The sequence below is a fragment of the Scaptodrosophila lebanonensis genome, unplaced genomic scaffold, assembly GCF_003285725.1.
Source record: "Scaptodrosophila lebanonensis strain 11010-0011.00,11010-0021.00 unplaced genomic scaffold, SlebRS2 tig00000096-arrow-pilon, whole genome shotgun sequence".
Lineage (NCBI taxonomy): Eukaryota > Metazoa > Arthropoda > Insecta > Diptera > Drosophilidae > Scaptodrosophila > Scaptodrosophila lebanonensis.
This window is the reverse complement of record NW_022060567.1, coordinates 3,355,893-3,383,103: the sequence shown is the minus strand read 5'-3', so window position 1 is coordinate 3,383,103 and position 27,211 is coordinate 3,355,893. Positions and strand designations below refer to the sequence as shown.

Below are 27,211 nucleotides of genomic sequence, written 5' to 3'. Positions count from 1 at the left end.
CTTATTTGTTTTCATATATGTTTTCTCATTTCAGCCAATCAGCAGTTCCATGCAAGAGTTCAAAATTGACTTTACTCATCAGCATTCAATTTCATCAGTAATTTAATTCAAATACAAGGTAAGCCGAACCAAAGTAAAATACATTTGCAATCGCAATTATCTGATTATGCTACCACATTATAAATATATCAACAACATTTCAGTTACATTCCCAGTGAGTTCGGGCTTATACTCCCAAAACATTAGTTCTGAGATCTGTTAAGAATGTTGATTTATAGCTTGCAAGTATTTCGAGTAAGAAAACATTCTAGTATGTAGCAGAACTTACATACAAGTATATCGGATATAAGGATTAACAATGCATTAATGCAGTACTTCGATATTCTCTCCAAAAAATTAGCTTAATATTTAAGTTTTCTTGCGTTATCGATTTATTATCACGAACAAACTGAACTGAAATGAAGCCTTTTTTGGCAAACTTTCAAGATTTTACTCGTATGCTGACCTTTTAGAAATGATTTTGTGCTTTCGTGCAAAAACGTAATCTCTGGAAATAAATCGCCAAGCTATCGGGTTTGCGAAAATAGTGGATTATGTTTATGTGCCTAGAGAAGTACTTCATAACATAGCAACCATAGTTCTTATAATTCCACAACAACTGCAATAAAAAATGAGCAATGCAAAAAGTCTGAAAAATTGATTAGAGTTCTTGCAACTTGCAAGCAACGGTTGCAATAACCTGTTGCGGCTGCTGGAGCCCAGCTCAAGGTTTGGGCAGCCGCAACAACAACAACGCAAGACACAACCACAGCAACGCCACAAAAATAAGGCAGCATAAAGCTTAATATGATTACAGCGCTTCGTCTTTCCTTTGCAGTTTTTTTTAATACATGCGATAAAAATTTGTTTTCTTGTTGTTTTGTTTTTGTTGCTGCTGGTAGACAAGCAGCCTGTGGCAGCCTATAGTATGTTGCCATGGCATAATCAAGTTAAAATTTGTGTTGTTGTTGCTATTGTTGTTGTTGTTGTAGTTTGCTGCACACAACATACAGAAATCCATAATTATGCGTAGTAGAGATGGACGTGATCACTGATCAGTGATCATGATTGTGAAAGGAATTTCGAGAATTTCATTTAAAATTTCGAAAAACGCATATGAATATCTGGCAACAGGTCTATTATATCAGCATCATTTTGAATCTGAGACTTAATTAAAAATTTCAGATATCCTAAATATTCGTAGATATATGTAGATAAATCCACATGTTAAATAAATATGTTTATTTTGTGGGCAACTTTAATTTCCGAACTCTGACTTACCAGTTTTCTGTAAATGCAGATATAAAGAAATGAGAGAAATATGAGATGCCATCGAATTTTATCTGCGTTTTGCAAACCACTTTTTCCGTTGAATTCAAGGCTAGAGATTTCGGGAAGTACTATATAGTTTACCTCTAATAAGCGTTTCCGAAGTAGTAGAATAGTTTTGTTAACATTTTTGTTATTTATTTAAAAACTAGTAAGGCTGATAGGGTATCCCCTTTGTGTACAGGGTATACAATTTTCGACAGAAGAATGCGTCCAATAGTATCCGATTAACTCAGCTTAATTCACTGTCGTGTTCTATATCTACAACTTTTTTGGGAATTGTTATAAACAACATTTTCAATTGCCATCCGCTAGTTAAACCCCTATCACAGAAGTCATAAGAGACACCTATAGATGTAACCAACAACAAGAAAAATATAGAAATATAAAATATAGTATATAAAATATAGTAGGAAGCTTCACTTTAATTGAAAGAATTGAGAAAAAGCGAAATCTTGAACTGGTTGTTTATTTCTTTGCAGCTTTTAAGCTTGCGTGACTGCAAATGAAGTCACGCTACCATCTCTATTACATACATACTCGTGCTATAGGCTTGACACGCATGCTCAGTTGCAACGTTTTTTTTTGTTTTTTGGCTTTTCATTCTTTTTTCGTTTTTGTTTCTTGATTGATGATATTACGTTTTCAAATCAAGTTTGTCTGCGTGTGTGTGCGCATGTTCACATGTGTGTGTGTGTGTGTGTGTTCATGTTCGAGTGCTGCTTTAACTCCAAAGAAAGCGCTTAATTGCTTTTGAATGCCTTCGTGAGTTGCATTTGCCGCCGCCAGCGCTGATGACAATAAAGATTATCATGATGATGACGATGATGAAGAAATGACACAGCTGATGATGAGAAAAATGCTTGCTTGGTTGCCCCAAATCATTATGCCAAGCAACTGCAACAGCAACATCAATATTTGCATCATATTGGTGTTGCAGTTGGAGAAGCACAGTCGGGCATTCTCTAAAATGTCGCCTTCATGTTTTACAGTTTGAGAAGCACTGAGTGCTTCACATTGCTTCTTACTTTGTTGTGGGCATGGCTTAAATGCCAACGAAACTGAACAGTCTTATTTTTCAGCTTAACAGACACACATTGCGCAGATTGCTTGTAACGCCAACAACAACAACAACAATAACATTGGTGGTTACAGCAACAATAGCAGTTGCAACAAAAACCACCAGAACCTTGAGGCCATTGTGTAGAATGCCAGCTAGAAAATCGAAATCGAAGACGACAACCGTGATGCTGGAGATGAAAATGATGCTGAAGTTAGTGATGGGAGAACCTTCTCAGGCATATAATTTTTTTGTAACTTATGATTGCTGGGAATGCAGCTGCTGTTCTTCCCTTTGTTATGTCTATTATGGCTATAAATCGTGTAAAACTATAAAAACAATATTCTCTTACAAACAGAAGTAAAATAAACTTTACCGTTTATTTGGGATTCTGCGGCAATGCTGTTAACAACAGTTTTCAGTTAAAAGAAACATTGCATATATGTATGTATATAGTATGAGTACACAGCTACAGGAGAATAAAATAAATTCTTCAATTGGTAACATTTAATTTTTCGATCTAGATGCGTACTTTCCTAAGTTCATACGCATTCTAAATTTTCAAACAAGTTGATTTTTCACACTACTTATTATTAATTTAAATTTAATTAATTTAATATTAAATTTAATTTTATTCGTTCTGATAATAAGTTAAAGAATATAACTGCTTCAAAAAACCTTTCAGCTTGGGTTAAAGCAATATTCAAAACAAAAGTTTTTAAAAATCAAAAAAAGAACAGAATCCTTCTTCGTCATAGTAGTTTTAATAAAATAGACTCAAGCGTTCCTATGCCACTTAAATAGTGCACCCATTTTGATAAATGCTTATCAACAGAAAAATTGTTTTATTGAGAGTGATTTCTTAAAAAATGATTTATTTAATATTTTTTTTGAAGCTCCAACTTCCTCGAAGTTTTTTCTACTGTAGTCGTTGATATCGTTCTTGGTGTTGCTGGCAACTGCTTTGCGTTGCTTAGCCTTTGAAGTGGCAAGCACAGAGATTCCCCTTCACCTTTTGTAACGTTGAAGCAGCAACAACAAACATAGACGGCGGTCATTGTTGTTCTTGGTGCTGCTGCTGCAACCAAACATTTGCTGCATCATTAATGTTGATACAACAACGACCCGAAACTACTCACCTATGTATAGACGTACATATGTACATACATAGATGTACATGCATGCATGGTTAGTACAAAACGGCAGCTTAGCTAAGCTTTTTAACAACAATAACAACAAACAGTGGAATATCAAGCAACAATAAACTTATTGTTGTACAACAACTTGCTGTTGCTTCTGCTGCTGTGCTGCCCGGCTGGTTGTTAAGCAGAGGAATGAGAGGAGGAAGATTTTTCAATTCCAAGAATTTAATCAATGTTCATCTTGAGCGCAGCGCTCAGCCAAAAAAAAAAAACAGAAACAAAACAAAAATACAGAGAGAGGCCGCAAGCAAAAGGCAAACGATGCGATGCCGAAGCCCAAATGCTAGTTAAAGGGCAAACTAAACGTCCACATCGGCGATGGCGGCAACGGCAACAGAAACAGAAACAGCAACAACGTCAGCAACCAGCGATTTGATGACGATGTTGTTAAAAGCAACAACACCAACAACAGCAACAACAGCAACTACAACAAGCGACAGTAATGACGTGCCGATAATGAAAGAGCAAGTTGTTCCAAGTGGCTTGGTTTTTTTTGTTGCTTTTGCTGTTATCGTGTTAGTTGTTGTTCTTGTTGTTGCTGTTGTAGTTGGCGTCAGCGCCTGCCTTTGCTGCGTCAAATAATTTTAAAGATGCGCGTGAGTGATAATTTTTGTACACCCTTTCGATTTTTCGCCTCCAGCTTGGCAGCAGTCGTAGCTATCGAAAGGAACAGCAACAATAGCAACAACAAAATGTATCTAGCGCCACAGTATCTCAAAGTTTGTGCAAGTCTGCACATTTTTTTGAAGCAACAGAAACTAACCTCAAAATTGGCAACAATTCCTGCAATTAATAACAAAACAGCTGCGGCCGCCTTACATACTGTTTTCTTTTATTTTTAAAGAGAATGCTGTCTTAATGAAAGCAAAGCAAAATGATTTTAAAAAAAAATGGGCAAGTAGATAGACAGTCTGGTGGAGTCGACAAAAGGACACACGGGCGGACGGACAGAGCAGGAGCTGGGCATGCCGCAAACAATAACATCGAAAAGATAAAACACAAAAGTAACCCACAGCTTTGAGACACAATAGGGAGAACGGGAGAGCGAAGCTGTTCAGAACAGCGCTGGGGCTAACAATTAAATATAAATTAATTAGAACAACCCGTGTTCACGTGGATAACAGCAACAACAAATACAACAACAGCAACAACAAGAACAATGGTCGCAACCCATTGAATAATGAATGTGGCACGCTTGGAATGGCGCAGCATGTGCCTCAGAGATGCGCGCACAAAAGATTGAAATGAACTTTGGCAGGTTAATACCAACTGAGCAGATATCAGAGCTCTAAAGTGTTTTCAGACTTCAATTAACTTGGACAAATATTTTAAACTTGTAAATACTTTTATATTACGGCCACATTACGGCTAGTCCAATCGAAGTGCGTAGCATATTGTCCATCTTTTTCTTCGAAATACATACTATACATATAGGTAGTATATGCACACACGGATAGATCATAATTTTAAGATAGCCAGTTTTTTGTTTGTTTTTAATTGGCTGTCTTAGCAATGAGTAGGGATTTAAAATTATTTTAACCTGTAACGAAACATTTCGAGCTAAGTCACAGTATGTTAAATGCATTTGCTCTTTCCTGCCGTTTCTAATAAATTGTTGATAAAATGCTTTGACATTATTAGTCTAGAAATCTGTTCTGATTCAGTCAACCATCTAGGCAGTTTTTCTTTCTTCTTTATATTTTTTTGGCTTTCATAAAATACTGTAATAGCTAGCGGTTACTAGAAATACTACACTAGAAAGGTTGTTATAGCCTGTACCCAAAGGGTGAAAGGCTATACTAGTTTTGTGCGCATGTATGTAACACACAGAAGGAGGCGTGGCAGACCCCACAAAGTATATATATTCTTGATCAGGATGAGAAGCCGAGTCGATATAGCCTTGTCCGTCCGTCCGTCTGTCCGTCTGTCTGTCCGTCTGTCCGTATGAACGCAAGGATCTCAGAAAGTATAAGAGCTAGAATAACCAAACTTGGTTTCCATATTCTCCTAAGACCGAGAAAGTACGAGTTTGAGTTTTTTTTCGATGCACCCCCCCACTCCCCCGCAATTCGTGTTTTTTCTTATAACTTCCGTAATTCTCGGAATTTTGAAATCAATTTTGGTAGGTACATCCAGTTAGTACTAATGTGTCCGTGTGCCAAATTTCATCATGATAGGTCAATTCTGAAGAAAGTTATAGCCATAAGTAAAATCGCTGCTCATGCGCTGCCTCTGTCGGCAGCGCTGCCCGCAGCTGTTATTGTTGTTGCTGCTTTGGTTCAACTTTGTGCTGCATACATACACGCATATAAACACGCATAGGTACGTGATGTAAATGTATGCTGTTAAAACTAAACATAAACATATATTCTAATTTAATTTAATTAATTAATTCATTAATTTTTTTTAATAATTTAATTTTTTTTTAAAATTTTTTTTTTTTTTAATTTTTCTTTTTTTGTGGAGAGTACAGGCTATTTTACTGTCGGGCTTGCTCGACTGTAGCGTTCTATCTTGTTTTAGTTTGGCTTTGTAGCTCATTTTTTTACGAGAACAGTTCTTAATCTAATACAAACATATACATTTTAATAATAACATGCTATCTATTTTGCGAACAAATTTATAATAGCTTTTAAAACCTACACAATATTTCTTAGAATACTTTAATGTTTGCTCTATTGTGCACATTCTGCATAATCCGAACAGTTTTGATTATGGCTTTAAAACACTAGACTAAACTTTAAGTACTTTATAGGATTTTTCGAAATAATGTTTAACATGTATTCTAAATCGCTTTCTCTCGTCTTCATACCACGATCAATCAAAAGGTGTAATTTAGTATCCATTATTGTGTCATAAAAGCTATTAAAAAACTCTTCAGTGGGAAAGCAGGGAGGGCGTCGAAAGAAAACTTGCACTTCCTTGAATCTAATTTAATGTCAAAGTTGGAAAAGCAATACTTCTCCTATGTATGCACATATTTGCAAAGCTATGCTTTTTACCAAACGCTCATTCCGGGGGAGTAAATTAAGGCAAACAGACATAAACAACAATTTTGAAGACTCTAGCTATTTGATTTTCGGGAATCCTTGCGTTCGTACAGACAGACGGGCAGATAGCCTTGTCATGCTGGTCAAGAATACCTTTATTAGTCCCTTCATTGCACAGAAGTATTACTGCCTAATTATTTTGTGGAGCCAACTTGGAGCGATTCCCCTCATATTCTCCTGCATATATGTACATATAGAACGATATCGGTATCAGTGCTGTGTGCTTGAGACTTGCTGCCATTTTGGCTACCTGCCTTGTTGCTGATGTTGTGCCTCACTACCTGGGTTTTGTGTTGTATCTGCAGCTATCTCTGCCTCGACTGCTGTGGCAGCTGCTTTTGTTGCAAGTGTTGTTCGTGTTTGTGATATTCTTTACAACAGGATCGCTCGTAAACCGGTTCTTGGCAGTGCACAGGTTTCTGATTTTGCTTATATTTCTACCATTGTTGCTGCTGCCTTTTCTTATTTATATTCCGCATTTTGATTTTCGTTGAATTTTTGCACCTGCCCCACTCATATACAATGGATTGTTGATACAAATTCCTCTTCCATCGTTTTGAATTGAAGCATAATTTGGTTTGGAAATGTATTTCACAGCTTAATCCATTTTAAAATCAATCCGGCCTTTTTAAAGAAAATATGACTGCATGGATTACAAGGGCAATAAGTTAGAATGCCAAAGGATTTAATTTATTTAATTGAGTAAGAGGTTTCTTTAAATTCAATAAACATTGCTATAACTTTTTAATTAGATTGAATAAATTTATTACTTACATTTTTATACCCTGTACCCGTAGGGTAAAAAGGGTATATTAGGTTTGTGCAAAGTATGTAACATGCAGAAGGAAGCATCTCCGACCCCATAAAGTATATACTATATATTCTGAATCAGCATGACGAGAGAAATCGATCTAGACATGTCCGTCCTTGGTATACAGATTCTCCTGAGCCCGAGAAAGGACGAGTTTGTTCATTTTTCCCGATGCTCCCCCTCTATTCAAGATTTTATATAACTCCCGTAATTCTTGGAATTCTAAACTTAAAATTTGGTAGACACATCCAGTTAGTAATTATATATCCGTATACTAAGTTTCATTATGATAGGTTGATCAGAAAGAAAGTTATAGAAAGCCATATAACCATGCCCAATGCACACATACATACATATGTACAAGTACACAAACACGCATAGACACGATTTTGATGTAAATGTAAATGTATGTATGCATGTATGGAATATTTTATATTTAATTTAGTTAATTAATTGAATTTATTTATTTTTTTGTGGGGTGGTAGAGGGTATTTAAGAGTTGAGCCTGCTCGACTTAAGCTTTCTTTTCTTGTTTTAAAATTTTTGTTATTGGTTTAAAAAAAATGAATCGACTTAAGTCGAATTTCCGAGGCACTTCTGAACATATTTTGAATTGCAGCTCAAATATGGGCTATAAGTGAAGATTATTTATGCAGAGCATTTACTCAGATATTACCTTTAACAATTTATTAAATGTTTCAATAAAAAAGAAAAGAGACCAGCTGGTGCTACCAATTTAAACTGGATATCTACAATTATTTTTAATGGTTTCAGTTATTCCTGCTTATTTACTGACTTGGTCCAGAATTGCATATGATTGTATGCGTATGATTGTATATATTTGAAAGATTAAAAGAACACAGTTTGTTTTCGGTACAGAAAATCTATTGCAAATTTCATATTGAAGATGCTGTTGTCATACCCCTTGTGGGTCGTTAAAACAGATCTAGGCACCAGGGATGCAAAATAAGTAAAAATATATTATCTATGAAATGTAGATAGAACGGACTTGGAGTTTGCGACCCGTGACCAAAGACTACTATTTTTTTCTATTGTTATTATTTTTGACATAAAAGGTCTGATGAGGGCTAGGCTTGTGTATGGGCAGCCATTATTTGGCACTTAAGTTGGCTGAGTGATGCATGTTGGTTTTATTTTTGTAGCTGTTACCACTTCCTGTCACGTCTGCCACATAAAAACCTGCAGCGGCAAGTCAAGTAACTGGCAATTGTTGTTTGTTTTCTTATTTTCCTTTTTTTTTTTTGGTATAAGAATTTGCAAGAAAAGTTTAGGCAGCTGCACACAAGCACCCGTTAAAGGCGAGAAAGTACGCCGGCGAGCTGGAGCGTACAAATGGCCAACAAATATGCCACGTAACGTTTCGGGGCCCTGGGCCTGCATTAAACAAAAATTTATGCGCAATGCAAATATGCGACGATGTCAGAAATTATGTGCAACAAAGTGTTGTACAAGACATAAGGAAAGTAGAGGACGCGCGAGACCGACTATTGCATCTCCTCCCTTCGTCCTGCAATCTGTGAAGCATAAGTACTTACAATTCGATTGAATTGATGGAATATAAAAAATGTACAGATACTAATTTGTCCCCATCTGTTATGGTTAAAAAGTTATCGTCTCCTCATGCAGATCACACCTATTTCAATCTTCTTATAGATTTTCTAGTAAAACTTATAAGATTCGAGTACATGATATGAGAAACCAATAGACAACGGCGATGATGATTATATTGTTATTTACTCATATCTCACGGAATTGACGCGATTGTTGCCCGTGAACGACCAAATGAAAAATGGATAAGAAATGATTGCTAATAAAAGACAAGATACTTAGTTGCATAATAATAGGGTATATAATTTCTTAATCTATCTATCTTAATCTGAAACTGTGATTTCTTCATCTGCAATGCAAATCTCCATTCAAGTCCAATCAAGTCTTTTCAGACATACTTGTACTGCTAGTACTATATTTTCGTTGGCTCACTGGTACAAAAAATAAAATAGGTTAAGTGAGGTGATCAAATCATTTAAAATTTTTTTTTTTTTGCTTCCACTAGGAACTAATAATTACATAAATAAATATCGATTTATTGGGTTGCAATCAAAATGTAGAACACGCCTGATAGTAATTATTTGTAGATTAAATCAGTTGTAAACTTTAAACCCATACCCAGTACATATTTCTCCAGATTTGTATTAAATGATTGCTTCTAGAATATAAGCATATGTCCTTTGCTTGGGAGACGAGCGTTTAGGTTCATTTGCATGTTTTGCGTCTGCCTTACTACCTTACTAATGAACCTCAGATATACATACATAAATGCCTGACAAACCTCGACTATTTATTTTGACATTTTTGTCTAATTAGCATTTGCGCCACAGCAGAGGCAACTCTTGCAACACTTGGGGTGGCGCGCACAATGGCTTTCAGGTCGTCTCCACAAGTCATTGTCACTCATGCCGGGCTAGAACATACCGACACCTGCACTCACCTACTACATGCTCATTATCGCATATGGCCAACACTTTCTGCCAACACTACTGCCATTTCACATCGGTTCAAGCATTTGAACTTTCAGTCTTAGCCATAAAGCAAATATTTGAAAAAAAAAAAATGATACAGGCGAGCAAGCCCGACAGTGAGATGCCCTGCACTTAATCAAACGGACGGACGGACGAACGTCTCTAGATCGATTTGTCACCTCGTACTAATTAAGAATATAATTATACTTTATCGGGTTGGAAATGTGTTTTTCCAAAATTCCTGTTTACTTTGGAACATCTTGTAAGAATTTCGAATCTGTTTGGAAATTTCTAATTGCTTTTCATTCTGATATAGAAACAACACTTGATGGATCTCCACCCATTTAATCATTCTGTTTTAAATGGATAATGATTGTCAATCAAGCAATTAGGACAACTAAAGAGAACTTTATTTCATTTCATTTAATTTATTCAGGATTATAAATAAATAAATTGGAGTATTTTTATTATTTATTGAAATAAAGGGTTCGGGCTATAAAACATTTTCTATTTAATAAGATATGAAGCATTTTCTAACATCTGACTGCTTCTAATAACTAACAAAAGCTGGGGCAAAAGAAAGAGATTTAAGTAATTAAGAAAGAATAAAAAATATTAAATTTTCTCAAAATCCACTTGAAATACCTTAACGGGCAGCTTCTAATAACTAACAAAAGAAAGTAGCGAAATTTAAGTATTTAAGAAGGAATATAAATGATCAAATTGTTTCAAAATTCACTTGAAATACCTTCGATTCGAAAGGTAGCTTCTGAATCCGAGTAAAAATGCAGTTTTTTTTTTAAATTTGAAATAGTAGATTTTCTTACAAACTGTTTAAATCTCTTTTCAACATTTGATTTTTTTTAATTTAGATTTTTTAGCTTTCGGCTTGCATCTAAATTAGCGATTGTAATGAGAAATAAGTATTTCTTATTGGACGAACTGCTAGGGCGTTTTAATTGCGTGTAAATAGCAACAAAGTACATCACTTTCCTTGGTTTCTGTACTCTGCATCCCCATTGTATTGCCAACTCCATGTCTCCTTGACCATGTTACTGGTCCTGTCTTCCTTTGCCCTTGGAAATATATATACATTTTTTTTGCATTTAAGGTTTTCTCCTCTTTGTGGCTGGTTTTGTTTTTTCCCTTTTTTTGCTGCAACTTTGAAAGTTAATTTTTTTCTACATATTGCGGCAATTCTTGACGCAAATTACAACTGTTGCACTTTTTCTGTTATGTGCTTCCTTTTTTTTTGTTATTTTTGTCGCGCTGCACTTTTTTCTGGTCTCTTCTGTTTGCCGTCCTGATGGTTTTGATGTTGTTGTTGCTGCTGATGGTTTTTTTTTGTTTGACAAGCCCCCACGTACGTACAACATGTTCGTTTCGGTCGCAGAGGAAAAAGGCAAGTTGGAGCGGAATGGCTTTTGCTGCAAAATTAAAAATGATATGAAATCAACAACAACAACAGCAATACCAGCAGCAGCATCGAAACAACAGCTTCGAAATGCTCACTACATCATAGACAGTGGACCAGCTAGCTGCAGTGGCAATATGGTAGTTGGTAGATGAATGGCCGAAAGCAAATACACACACACACACACACATCAAAGGGGGAAACACAAAAGGGAATGAAGGATAAAGAGTCGACGTGTCAAAGTTGCAGCACGACAAAGCATTGTGAAGCGCACTCTTTTAGCCATTGACGAGTTGAAGTTAGTCAGTCAAGGGATCTGAACTGGAAACGGAAAAGGAAAGAGACTGAGACTTCAGTTGAAGCATTAATTAATTACATATACTCGTACTCATAGTAGTCAAAGGGAGCTCCGGACTCATTCATTGACAATTTGTACAAACAATACACTGAACGCATAAATTCATAAATAGCCCAATTGGACCAACGAACAAGTTTCTTATATGTCCAGTGATTACTATAGACTCTGTCTCTAATTTTCGAGCACGATGATTCTTATTCTTCATAGAAACTTAAATGGATAAACACGAGCCAAGAAGTTATCTATTCCACAAATATCTTTTTATTTATAAGAAAGCAATTCCAAATTATTCTGCACTTCGTTAACATTTTTTCAACATGCAATTAAGTTTCATTATCTTTACCAACAAGAAATGTTTCCTGCAAAATCATGTGGTAGTTGACCCTTATATGGATCATTTATAATCGGTCTCGACAAATTGTCTGTATCCATCTGAATGTCTGACTCCTAATGACTATTCCTATTCACTGAAATGAAAAGGAATCCTACATCTCGAAAAATATACGATCGGTTTTCCCCAAAAGCTATAAAGTACAAATCAAATATGCTTATTCAGCTAAGATCTTAACATATTGTAGCTAAGCAGATCTTGATATAACACTTCTAACAATTGCAAAGTACCATTTTTTTTTACATAAATGCAATAAGGTTAATTGTTGTAGTTGTATATTGAATATTGAGTACACCTAGGAAGAAATTTCCATTGCATGGATATTGGAACAAGTTACGACCAGCGGTTGTTGAAAACCACAAGACAACAATTGTCGCAATGCAAACTCTTTAAAATATAAGAAACTGCTCATTTAATCGAAAATGCAGGATTCGAAAACATATAAATCGTTTAACCATAGGGAAACTAGAAGAAGGATTCGCATATGGCAGCAGGTTTGAGTCGTAAATTCAGATCCGCACATCGAAAAACCATTTCAGTTAATGAGAGAGAGGAAACAAGAATTGCATAAATTACGGAAATTATGGGAAAAACAGGAATTTCGGGGGAGTGGGGGAAACCTCAAACTCGTCCTTTCTCGGACTTAGGAGAATCTGGATACCAAGTAGAAGGCCCACAAACAAGAAAAATGTCTAACATGAAAACTGCTTATAATTAGATTACATTTTATTTTTTTTTAGGCTGCTTTAATATTTTGTTTACCTTTAGAAATGTTTTGCTTTTTAATAAGACCAATCTGTCACTGATACATAAAAGCACAACGCTTTGGACCTTAAATGCAACGCAAATTTGAAAAGAAAAAATTGTTTGTGCATTTTTCAAAATCTAGGAATCATTTAAATACTTGTGGTGAGACAACTCAATAAAGTTTCAAAGTTGTTGGGATCGGAAAATGCCACTTCTGGAGCATCCCATGCTTGACGCGACACACCATGACCTTGCCACGCCCCTCCACTCCCCTCCGCTACCCAGCAACTGTGGCAAACTTAAACTGAAACATAACCGCGACCGCAACGCGACAATAAAAAGCGCAACTTTTGCAAAAAAATAGTGCACATGCTGACAGTAATAATAGCGAACAGCTGGTGGGTGAAAAAGCTGTAGGATACATACTCGTACATATATACATACATATACTATATATGAATTTACATTGTTATTGACATATAAATGTTGGCGTGTTTTATGCGCATTTTTTCACTAGCCGTGTTTCGACTGCATGTTTTGCGGAAACACTTTATTATGACAACCAATGGGGCAAGCAAAGAAGGTGGAATGATTAAGGGCATTCAGTACTTGTTGCGGGTCTCTCATTCTTTTTGTCTTTTTAATCGCGATATTTCAATTCTAACTTGATGTAAATGTTTTTAATTAAAAAGCGTTGTTAGCTTTTTGCATATCCATTGCACATGTACACGCACATGTTCACATATCTATAAAATGTCGTCGATTTGACTGCAGAGTTCAACACAGTTCCCCTCCCTCCCCTATCCCTGTGTGTGGTTTCTGCATTGCCCTTACAATTGCAGCAGCAGAAGAAGAAAACAGGGAATGGATCAGCTTTTGCTGCTCTTTTTTGAGTTGCTAATAAGTATATTTTATATAGATACAAAAATTTGTTTGATTAGTTTCTTAACCTGAAACATGTCCAAAACTTTCTTTTATTTGCAAACCCAAATAAACTGAAATTTCCCAAACTGATAGGAAATAGAACTCTTCCTTTTACTCTTATTCCCTATTATAAGTATAGTATATACTTTTATAAGTATATATACAGAGTCATGGTTTGGGAATATTTCGACTCTCTTATGTTCTTGCTATGAATAGACATATGAAAAATATACATACTTGCGAGCTGAATTTATTAAAAACCCTAGTAAATTCGCGGAACGACTATTTCAAAAATTACCCAAATAACAAAGAATTACGATAAACACTTTGGAGTATACCAATAATGATTGTTAAACGCACTCAACCTAAGAAGCTGGTCTGATTATTTTCTGCAGGGAAATCTGTTATCTTGTAGATTGTAGATTCCTTTACTACAAACAGTGGCACCTCATTTTTCCAAGTTGATCGATGGTTGGAGATTCTGTTCTGGAGATTCAATTGCAGACATCCCACTATTTTTCACGGATTTCGATATTATTTATAATTTCTCATTGCTTGTTTAACAAACTGACATCTGTTTGTGAAGCCACAATACTTTTTTTGTGAACTGTAGTAGAAAATTTAGGAATGGAGGTCGTCGTAGCTCAGGTCGCGTAAGAACTGCTCTATTCGCTTAAGGAACCACAATACTAGTGGCAATGGAACTAACTCCAGATATCGAGTGCGTGCGCTCTTATCTTTGTAGACCAGAAATGTCATGGGCTTTTCTTAATTTTGACATTCTACTATTCCGCAGGGAAGTCCAAAAACCAATGCTAAAACCTCTCGTCTCAATTCGGAATAAGTGCTCATCACAAATACATGTATTGGATCGGGCTTTTTGTAGACTCTCCAACAGCCTTTGGTACTTTCGACAATTCAAATTCTACAAATATTTGTTATTTTGATTTTCAGAAAATTTAATATTATTCTTAATTACGCTCATGTTCCTTATGCTTTATTATTGTCAGCTTTGTGCCCTATTTAATCTTTAATTTTTTGCACTACAAGTAATACATCATGACGTCGCTTATTTGTTCGTTTTCTGTTGATAAATGTTTGTATGTACTTGTAGTACGTTACATTATTGTTTTCTGAAACTAAATTAATATGCAAATGAATTAATTAAATGAAAACCAAAAATTAAAATAAATAAAAAAAATATTTTTATTATTTGTGATTATTGTTTATAGTTGTCTAATAAAAAGGAGGTCATACATTATCTTTTTTTTTTATGCCCTCTACATATCTGTTAAAATTTGTAACACCCATAAGGAAGAATGATACATGAATCTTAACTCTACAAGTCTTAGAGCTTCTCTTTGATGGGCACAGATAATAGGTATGTCACGACTGACTTGTCGTGTCTACATAATACATTGTAGCTGCTATAGGAACGATTGAATTTTAGAAGGATTATCACTCGTATCTGGTGGCCCATGACAATGGAGGAGTAATTTTTTTGTTTTAAGCGATAATGAAGGGTAGAAAGCTTCGCAAAGACGTTAAACCATCTACTTCCTCTTGATAGATTTTTGATAATATTTTAATTCAATATTTTCCTGCACTTTTTATTTGAAATAGAATAATTAAAGACAAATTATATATATGTATGCATGGAAGAGGAGGAGCGTTTCAAGTTTTTAATGTTGATTTTATTTGAATTTCTTTGTTGTTTTTTTCCTGCAGCAGCAGACGACGCAAAACTAGGAAAAGTCAACTACTAAAACGACTGCAACAATTGTCATTGTCTTGGCATTTGGAAACATTTTAATTGAAAAACTTTTTTGCCAAAGCCAAAAGGAGGGAGGAGTGACGGCGGGCGAGCATCAGGCAACAAATATGACTGTCAAATTGGCTAAGCTCTTTGGTTCGAGCACCAGCAACGGCAATAATAACGGCAGCAGCAGCAACAACAACAACAATAACGGCTCACAATTGCCGCCTCCTTTGCCACCGCCAAATGCCAATATGAAACAGAAATATTATGATCATCAGCCAGCGGCCATTTACGGTAATGCCTATGACGACGACGACGACGATGATGATGTTTTAAACGATTACGATGACAACATGTCCCTCTACTCGAGCAATATGGCCAATCCGGCATGCATGCAACGAGGCCATCTCTACAACAACTCTCAACGCCCACTTCTGGGCGAGCGCAAGCCCAATGCTGTGGTTCCTCAACTGCTGCCCAAAAAGAAGCTGCCTCCCATACCCACGCCCCCGTTGCACATGCAGCCACTAAATGTCACAGCGTCAGCAGCAATAGCAACATCAGCAGCAGCAGCAGCAGCAGCATCAGCAGCAGCAACTACCACCTCCAGGGAGGAGCGTTCCTATATTTCGCCCTATGTGCAGCAACAGAAACGGGATAGTGCCAAAGGTCTGCATGGCTTCAATGATTTCGATGCGCTCTCCCAGCAATACAATCAACATTTGCAGAGTCCTCACATTGGCTATCCCTATGGCAGTCCACCATCGCCGACAGCGCAGTCCAGCGATTTTGTGTTTGAGCCGCTTCAGCAGCAACATGCCCATGCCCATGCCCATGCGAATGCCCATGCCCGTCATCATTACTATGAACAGCAACAGCATCAGAATCAGAATCAGCATCAGCTGCATCATGGCAAGGCCGTGTCCACCTCCTCGACGGGTACATCAAAATCAAATTGCTCCTCCACATCAACATCGCCGGCAGCTGTGGCCAACGTACCGCCAGCAACATCATCAATAGCTCCCCTCTATGGCAATGTAGGTAGCTATCAGCAAGATGTATACTTGCCATCACATTACCTCGGCCATCCGTCACGTTTCGAGGATGACTTCTGCACACGCCGCAACATGGACTTTCAACAGCAACATCAACAGCAACAACAACAGCAACTGCCGTCCACTGGTCCCTTTATATTTGGCATCTCACATGAGCAACAGCAAACGGATTATGGATTGCAACAGCAACAGCAACTGCAACTGCAACAACAACAACATCAACAGCAGCACAATAATCTGAAACAGTTGCCACATACTGTGATAAACGCCACATCGCCTGTCAAGGACCACAATGGCTCACTGGTAAGTGCATTGACTTTCTGTTATGGGTGGGTGGTCCTACATACTACAACTATATTTCTGGACCTTTGCCTTTACTGCTTGGCTGGCCAGTTAGCTGGCTGGTCGCTTGGCTGCTCTGCTCTGCTCCGGTCTGCTCTGGTCCAGGCGCAAATTAGACGACGTTCGCTGCCTTTTTAGGGTAATTAGCGTTTGTTTCTTTTCCACATTCAAAAAGTGCCCGCGAACAGCATTTAACCAGCAACAACAACAACAACAGCTGCAAAAAACAGAGGTAATTTTTTTTTTGGTTTTATAAAAGGAGAAGAAAATAGTAACCAAAAGCAATGAGCAAATGGCATGAACAACAACTACAACAATCGGCGGAACAACAACAATAAGAGTAACAACAGTAACCACCACTGATCGTGGTCGTTCAAAGTGGAATTAAAAGTAAGGCTACCCAGATGGAATATTGCACATTTTGTTCGCTAAAGAATTTCAACAAAATTTCTAAAATTTAACATTTGTGAAAATGTTTATAAACCGGCTTATAACTATATCTATCCCAAATGTGGAGTAAATTATGGTTAAAAGCGTTAAAAAAAAGAGTGACTGATTTTGGGAGCTAAATCCATAGTTAAAAAACTATTTTCCTTCACCTATTTAATTTTCAAATAACAAATAATAGAATTGAACTCTATTAAATAAATACTATACTGTCCATAGAGCTATAAAAACTTGAAACTTGAAAATGCCCTTAAAAATTCATTGATCTTGCTATTCCATACATCCGCGCATTTTGCAGAAGTAATATTATTTATGAGTTTAGCTGTAATCTGGGGTATAGTTAGTAGAAAAAGTTAGCAAACAAATTTATTAGCTATACTACATATTTTATTTATTTATTTAATTCTCACTAAGAACTGTCAATTTGAAAACATGAAAACGTATCAAAATAATGTTAATTGCTATTCATTCAAATATGAAAAAGTTTAAAATTACAATAATTTTTGGAAAAAAAATACATATATATACTAGTGTATATAGAATTAGTTCGTCACTAGAGCTTCCACTGTACGATAAACCGCCACACAAAAATAAAAGAACAACAATACCAGCTACAGCAACAACGAAGGGGAAAGACGCCGGCAATGGAAGCCAGTTGCTGGTTGCACTTCGTGCGCGCCAGATAAAATTAATTAGTGCATTTTTAGCAATTATTTAATTTGAATTTTTAATGAGGCACCAACAGCTCACACACACAGTCACACACACACACACACACTGAAAAGCCCACACAGCCATGCGACTTTTTGCCAAGACAAAGTAAAGACATGCAAGACTAGACGAGGTATTTATGTATATAACTTTCCTTGCAATTAACCGATGTAAATCAAATTTAAGAATAAGATGGATGTCTATTATTCAGCTCATGCGGTTGACATAATTGGATTTTCTGTAGGGATTATTGAGAGATGTGCCTCAGGAAGCCAGCGTTCTTCCAGACCGACAAATCTAGAGCGATTTCTTTCGATATGCCTTTCAGTGACATATTCATAGTATATTCTTCATGGTGGCGAATCTGCTTTCTTCAGTATTTGACGTACAAAATCCAACTTGCTTTATCTCCGTGTAGGTAATTCTAATTTGGGGAATGTTTGTTTCATTAGAAAAGTTATCATCTGTTGTGCAAGTGAAATTTTAGTTTCAGGAAGATTTTCTTTAAATAAATAATAGAGGAATTTTTTAAATGTGTTATTTAAACTATTTATTTCGAATTCTTTTAGATTCAAAATTTAAAAAAATGGTATATACAAGCAGACGTACATATTATAAGTATATTTCCTTCGAAAACATTTAAAGCGTTCTTTGATGATGGACACGATATTTTTTTAATGCTATGCAATTAAATAAAACCTATTACATACTCGTACGTAAATAAGTTCAAAAATAATGAAATCAATTAAATCAAAAGTTCAGGAGTTGCAGGAATCTGGATGTCAAATTTTGAGACTGAAGCTGCTGGTTTTTTCAATATATACCATATACTTATAGTATATATTCGATTTTTAAACACGAAAATAACCTTGGAGTACCTGCAGACCATGGTCTATACTTTTTGACATCCTGGCGTTCCGATGGACGGACCCGCCTCAAACGAGCTCTGCCATTTCTTCTTCTTTCTTGATTTTATAAAATCCTTCGGGTACAGGGTATACAAATGTATTTTTCACGTGCACATTGATAATCGTATTATTATGGGACCACTCAGAATCAAAAATGAAAAGAATATAAGTACAGTGAAAACTCTCTTGGCCGGACATTCACTCGCTTTAAATACTCAGTAAACCGAACGCATTTTCTAGAAAATTGTTCGGCTAAGAGGAGTGTCCGGCTAAAAGAAGAGCCACCAAGTGTGTTTGGTTATAGAACTGTTTGCAACTAGTAAAGAGTATACTTTTGCAGATCGAATTACTTGGCAGATCCCACAAAGTACCCATACTATGTATGTTCCATCCATATCACAAGACGAGTTTAAATGGCCATGTCCTTTATTTTTTTGGCTGTCCTCCCATTTTAAATCCACAATCAGTTCTTCGGTGGTCGCTTTCCTCGCACATTCCAATCTAATTTTCAAAGTTTTCGCCGAATGTTGGTCGTTCTTTTCCTCTTCCTCTTCCTCTTCGACTTTCACTTCCACATTCTAAGCCAAAGTCGTTGGGCATTGTCCACCTGCGAATAAAAGGTTGGCGAAGTTTGAAGAACAACAACAAGTATGTGGCAGGGCAGCCAATGTTGTGGCACCAATTAACCAACTTACTTGTAAGTGCAAGTACAAATTCTTTTTCAATGCTCGCATGTAAGTACTATACACTGCAACAATGGCGGTTGCATAGTGGCACGTTCAAACGGCGGTGGAATGTGGGGCGAAACGAATTTGTTCCGCTTGCTTTTATGTTGTACTTGAACTCTGGCGACAGCCACGGTGTCGGATACTTCGAGAGGGTGGACCCAGAACACTTCATTAGCGTAATTTGCATTTTTACTGCCACCAGCCTCCCTATCTTGTTCACTCACCCACCCCACCCCACCCCACCTCATCCGTCACTCCTCACTCCTCGTCTTCTGAAGCTGCAGCCATGAAAGGCCTTGGCCCTTGCACTTGGACTCATGAGATTTCATGCTTCACCCTGACGCTTTAGCGTTTTGCCAGCGATTTGCCCGACTTCTCATTTATTAATTGCATTATAATTTAAGGCAGTGTTTCCTTTTTTATACGAGTACATCCTTCTACTTTTTATCTCTTATTGCTGTTGCTGTTTGGCGCTTTTAGATTGCCTTGCACTCAAGCAACGTAAAAATGTCTTGCATTGTGCACAACATTTTAATTTGCTTGGCATTAATGGATGACGAGCAGAAGAAAGGAATTTGCCATCATCAAGTCGCTGGTGCTGAAATGAAAAGCTCGTCCAGCTCTGCTCTTTGTTGCTCCTGCTTTTGATGTTGATGTTGCTGTTGCTCTCTGACAGGCTTTGTATTTGTTTGTTTGACTTGACTTGGCTTGGCTCCAAGAGCTACCTTGACTGGGGCCCGCAGGTGAACTGCTCTGCTGTTGTGGCTAGCTGCCCATTATCGAAATAGACAGACATGCATTGAAATTGCTGGCTGTCAAGGCCCATGCCGCTGTTTCAATTGAAAGCAGCACTACGGTGGACCAGAAGTCAATTTTCAGAGCCAATAAGTCCGAGATATTCGGAGGTTTCAGGTCTAAATAGCGCTCTTGTTTAATAGATTTCGTATAAATTGTTTCGAGTAATGCTTAGAAAGCTGCTACGAGCGTGGAAGCATGGAGTGCATCGTAAGATCGCATTGTTTTTAATCCTGAGGTGATGGACTGCCGCTTTGTGGACTCTCAATTTAGAAAATATGTGAGTTTGCTTATCAATAACTCGAGAAGAGAAAAATTGCAAAATTATGTTAAATATGTCTAAAGCTTGGCTTGATTCCCTTTTCATCAAAGACATATTGTACTAGGTTTTGTAAGCCTAAGAGATAAAAAAAAATCGCCATAAACATTATAAACGTTTTAGTTATAGACAATACTTGTATCATACCGATGATTAATGCTACATAAAGCAAGCTAAGGAGGTTACAATTCCCACATCCCAGTGTTGTCAAGGTAAAAAATAAACATAAAGCAATGGTGATGCATTATACACTAAAAAAAACACAAAAAACAAATTAATATTACACGTAGATTTGAATATTTTTGCCATCGATATTTCACTACATTGTGCTTTTAGTAGAAATAAAGCCTGACACTTCAATTTCAAGTTTAATATTAAATATAATATTAAATATTATTAATATTTATTAATATTCCAATTAAATTCAAAATGTGACGATATTTAATCACAAGCGATGACGTGGACGTGGCAACAACATTGATTAGGCTAAAAGTTTATTTTTAACAAGTATTAAATATTTTTCGCACTTTATTGTCTTGTCTACTCTTGTAACAACAATAGTGTAATTGTTTTTAATCAAGCTATTTTTTAGGTTTTCAAGTTAATTCAATTATTATTATCACTATTCGGTCACCTAATTTGTAGTGTTAGTAATTACTGGGTCTTCCTACTGTTACGCACCTTAACTTCATTCATTCAGAACACTTTTATCAGAATGTAATTTTCAAATCTTGTCTCTGTTATAAATATTGACGTTATCCGCTGCTTATTAAAGCTTGTAATCAATAATAATATTTAAATTGAGGAATAGCTGATTATATACATATACTTGACACATTCTTAACGACCACGTGTCCCTTTGTATTTAAAATATTAACACTTGTAAATATGAATTAATTTAATAAATTAATAAATATTAAAATTTAATATATTTCTAGTCTATTTAAATCAACTACAAAAACTTCAAATCAATGTTAAGAAAAATATTAAAATTTACTAAAATGTAACTATTTGTTTTTTGAAGTGGGTGCATATTTAAATTAAATATGGCTCAACATTAAAGTATTCGTCACACACTTTATTGACAAAGATTTACACTTTGTTTAAATATTATTCATGTTTAAATCAGTAATTAAACATGTTTCTGGTTAAATTTAGGTTGTTTATATTTGATTCAAAACCGAAATATTAGAACGTAGAATTGAATATGAAAATATGCACTTGTATTATGCAATTTTTTTTGCAGTGTATGTATGTGCAATCATGAGTGAGGTTAAGGCACAAATTTTAGTATTTTATTCGTCTACGCATCAAACAGCTTAGAGATTTGGCCAAAAATCAGAATCGAGAAACCCATTGTGCAGCATCAACCATAAATTCTTAAGCCCAAAGCCTGACTCAACAACAATCGATTGCTGGTGTTGCCTCTGGCCGGGCGTTTCCATTATGTTGTTATTGTTGCCTGCTGTTGCATGCTGCGTGAAATTCTCGTGTTTCACTCGCTGTCGGTTCATTTGATTGCCGCAACTTGCGAAAGTTCGCCAAGGCTGCTGTTGTTGTTGCTGCTGCTACGAGGTGGCAATTTGCATGCAGCTCCAATGATTGTTGCAGTTGTTGCTGAAACTTTGCTGGCCTTTTGTTATGGCGTGTTGAATGGGCTCTTTTTGTTTTGTGTAAATAGTGGCAGATTACAAGGCCACTGAGTGTAGCTCAGAAAGAGTCTTGGAGTATAGCCATAAGTCAACACGAAAAGATAATACCAAATAATAAACATTAATGTTTTCAATTGAAATACATTCGCCTATTTGTAACATATTTATTATTTTTGTGGGTTGCCAGGGATGGAAAAGAATTCTTTGTCTCATTAAGAGTCGACATGGACCTAAGGAAGCCGATTTCAGCAACTGCTTATGCCGGAAAATGTCGAAGGGAAGAAGTAGAACAAATGACTACGTATTAAAGAACAATGCACCTCATGTGACTTCATGCTTAAAACATAGAGAAATTATACTAATTAATCATAGCTTTAGCCAAACTTGTCGTGTTTCCCATTAGCTGACAATTACTGATGTAGAGTACTGCGATCTCTTTGGTCGTCTTTACTTGTTCATTCCAGATACTATTTACTACTACTTCGTGTTTTATGTTGTGAGTATAATGTACTCTCTCATCTATACTCAAAAGAATTATCTCTGGACAACTTAAAAATGTACTTTTTAACTACTATCTCTAACCTCACTCGCCTCGTCTTGTCATACTCTTTTATAACATATTTGTATGTCTATACCACATCTACTGTGTGTTACATTCACACTAAACTAGTATACTCTTTTTGGTCTAAAACGGATTCATTTCGTCTTAATATAGCGAGTAAATGCAGGAACATACGTAGATATATGAAACTACATTAATTAAACGGCCTGCCTGTCTTTTCAATCAGATGTATATACAGAACATCGACTCTGAGCGTTGAGAAATACGCTCACAGTAATCGATTATTGGTTGGTCTTGTGAGGTTTAGCCATTTAGAATGATAGAAGTCAGTCAGTCAGTTCAATTCCTCTTCGAAATCTTTGATCTTTCGATTAACACATCGACCATCTCGATTGATGCGACCAATCAACACAGCTTACAACTAGCTCTAATATAAGTTTAGTATGCGTGTTTAGTATGCTTGAGGGCTTTAATGTCAAGATTTCCAAGAAAACTCTCAGTACATCCCAACCAATCCGAAAAAGTCATTGATTAATGTACATACATACTATGTATATAGCCAAAGGCGACTACAAACGCAACAACAAAATCTTTAAGGCAAACTAAGAATGTGCACAGACTCTCAGCTAGATGACTGACTAGGCTAACACTTATATAGCCTCTATGTCTCTCTAAAGCAAAGAGTAGATGCAATATACGTAAAATATGGGGAGCAACCAAACAAATTATAGTGCGATCTGGCTTGAGTTTATATTCCATTCTCTCTTTTGGACTTATACTGGAATGTTATTTGTGCAATGCGTTTATACTTAGCAAATGCAGAATGCAGATTTACTTTCTCGTTTTAATTTTTTTTTTTGGATACTCCACCAAGCCAGAATAGGTGACAAACTAATTCGACAAAATTAATTTCAAATATCTGTAGTCTCCATACCTTAAAACCGCAGACTGGGCTTTCTTTATCCGCATTGAACTATCCGTCATGTTCTAGAAAGCTCTTGGTCACTATAATTTGTGCGATGCGACTTAAGTCTTTTAAAAAATTTGTGGGTATCCATCCTTTATATTAAGAAGCGTTGTCGTGTTTTAGACTCAAAAAATTAGTTGTAAAGGCATGTTCGTATATAATTCCAATACAAGCGTACTGATTTAAAGTGACCTCGATCGGAACCAAATCCCCAAGTACACAGTATGATGACTGTGCCACCTCCAAATCTTTTAAGTGGCTGTACTGCTTTATTATTCTGGTGTCGTCGCAGATGCATCAAGTTTTTACCAAATGAACCATAAAACTGAAGTGAGGACTCATCTGTTCATAACACATTGCGTCAAGACTGTATAGGTTTCTTAATATAGTATAAAGTAAATTACATACGCTTCGGTTGATGTGTCGGGGTAATATTCATTATTTTGCGTTCAATATTCGCCGCAACTGATTTGCTTTTGCTTACAATTTCGTCATATGAACCGTTATCTTTTTGATTGATCTACCATTTCATTCTGCATAGATCAGACTATACTATGTGAAAACAACATTTTCGGAACTAACTTCCAGCAATATCAACAAAAAGGTCCGATAATGGAATATGTGTAAATACTTTTGACCACCTCTGTATATTGTTGTTTGATTAACAAACCAGACCAGACCTGCAGTTATCGTTATAGAACGATTGATGATTGGAAAGCCGTTTAAGCACCCAGAAAATCGGTGAGCTCAGATTGTGCGAGAATTATCATTTGCACTGTACCTCGACTGTGGTGGCAACACTGCCAGTTTTTTCCACTATAATCAGCGTAAGCGCCGCCATCGTCGCCATTGTCGCCATTGTAGCCACCGTCGCCACAGCCTCTGCCACCCGCGCCGCAGCTACCACAAGTAGCTTGCTGCGGTTTGCTGTGCGCTGTTAAGTGCGAAATTGGGGTCGTCGTCATCACCGGAGTCGTAGTGGCAGTTATAGCCATGGCTATATCCACATACTCGTATACTCGTATTCGTACAGTTAGTTGTAGCTATCGTTGTCGTTGTTGTTGTTGTCGTGCCGTTGTCATGAGCACGAACATGAGAGCTCATGCACACTGCTGCCTCCGTCTTCCCGTCCCTGCCAAAGTCTCGTCTCGTCTCGATTGCAGTTGTGTGTGCGTGTGTGCGTGTGTGTGGATGTGTGGGTGTGTGCTGTTGTCGCTGTTGCATGTGTAATTTGCTGAATTTTTAATTATGACACTCTAGATAGCACTGAGAGTTGCCGGCCTGCTTTTTTTATATATACTATACATACATATATATTTCTATTCCCCTCCCCCCCTTTTTTTGCTGCTGCAATTCTAATTTGTTTGCCAGTCGAGTTGCCTGTTTTACGCTTCCCTGCGCCTGCAACTTGCTAGCATAGCGAAAATTTAAAGCCGCTGGAGAGAGTGTGAGCGAGGGAGTTAAGCAGGCACAAGTTGTTTAAAAAAGATTAATTTCTAACTTGCCTTCAGATAGCCAAGGGATATGTAAAGCGAAAACTTAACGTAGTAAATAGCTTTGCTTATATAGCTTCTTAAGCTGGAGAGATTAAGAATGGAGACCAGTTCATCCATAAATAGCAAACAATTCGGATATTTTTCCACCACACAAAACTGTTCATCAAATTTCATCACGTGGACATATTTCATCTTGACATTTAAGTTTCTTAGTGAACTCAAGTTGATGAATGAACTAAGACAAACACAAGAGTTGAATCACGAAGGAAGGAATTGGAGCTCTTTAGTTATAAAAACATATACATATTTTTCAATATTTATCGAATTTAAGGATACAACTTTTCATTAAATAAATTAAATCAATAACTAATAACAAATTAATAAATATTTAAGTATTTGAAAATAATTCCTTCATATCACAAATTAGCACTTGATTTAAAGTTTTTAAATATAATTATGGCATACAATAATCTCTTCTTACCTCTCCAAGTGGATTAATTCTAGACAAATTTTTTGCATGTTGTCTACAGAAGTATAATAAGCAGTATTAAAAAACAAACACTGATAATATAATTATTGTCACTCATGTCCATCTAACAGTTCTATTAAATTTAGAAATATCTACCTTTTTGTCAACAGTAGGGCTAAAATAATTCGTATATGTGCAACAGAAAAATAATCAATAAGAACTTTCAATAGAAAGTCCGATCATCAAATGTAGATATGTAACGGGCAGTACAAGTCATATATATTCCGCAAGACGAATCATTATAGTTATTATCATTATCTGTCTGTCCGTCCTTCCTTCCTTCCGTCTGTATGAGCACCAAGAACTTTTGAACGACAACAGAACACATGACTTGTTATGAAGACTGGTATTTTCCGTTCTTAGTAAAGTCACTTTTAGTAGGATTACTTTTTATGTTTATGAAGATATCTAAAGTATATCTGGAATTTATGGAGTCATTCCGATATTCTGGTAAATCCTATAGCTTCCATTGGAAGAATTGTTTTTATGGTTGTATGACTGTATAACGTTCTATTCATTGTCTTAAAAACGAAACACACGAAAATTTTGTTTTTATAAAGATATTGGAACCAATCGGTATTTTGTTGTGCCATACCACGTGGATCGCAATGGATGACCATGGATAGTCGAAATAGTAAAAATACTTTCTAATAAAGGATTAAATAGTGTGGACATACTCGTACATGTGACAATTTGTTGTCTTCAATGCACACACGTTTAAAAATGCAGTTGAAATGTAAATGATAGAGAAATACATTGCCCTGCCACATAAAAAATATTACCGCTTAAAGGTGTGTGGATGTGTCTGTATGTTTTGTTAGTGCCACGCTTCACTTAATTTTCTTTCGGTGGTAAAATAAATTGTACCATTAATACTTGTACGTATGCGTGCTGGAGATGCAAATAATTGTGAGTGTGGGTGTGTGCAGTGTGCTGTTTATTGTTATCCAGTTACTGCCGTTGTTGTTGTGGTGACCTGTCTGATCTGGCTTGTGTTGTTTGTCATTTTGCTTGCACGTGCTTTCCACCGCATCGATTACAAAAACACAAGTCGCAGGCCAATAGTTGGTGTCAAT

At 36.4% G+C, this 27,211-nt stretch overlaps 1 protein-coding gene across 1 annotated transcript in view; it reads left to right on the top strand.

The window, feature by feature from the left end:
* Positions 1-27,211, top strand: part of LOC115627478 (AF4/FMR2 family member 4) — a 122,978-nt gene that overhangs the window by 55,562 nt on the left and 40,205 nt on the right. The window contains exons 4-5 of the mRNA XM_030523156.1: positions 35-118; positions 15,594-16,982. Of these exons, the coding sequence (XP_030379016.1) occupies positions 15,747-16,982 (1,236 nt within the window). The 5' untranslated portion in view covers positions 35-118; positions 15,594-15,746. The remainder of the gene's footprint in view (positions 1-34; positions 119-15,593; positions 16,983-27,211) is intronic.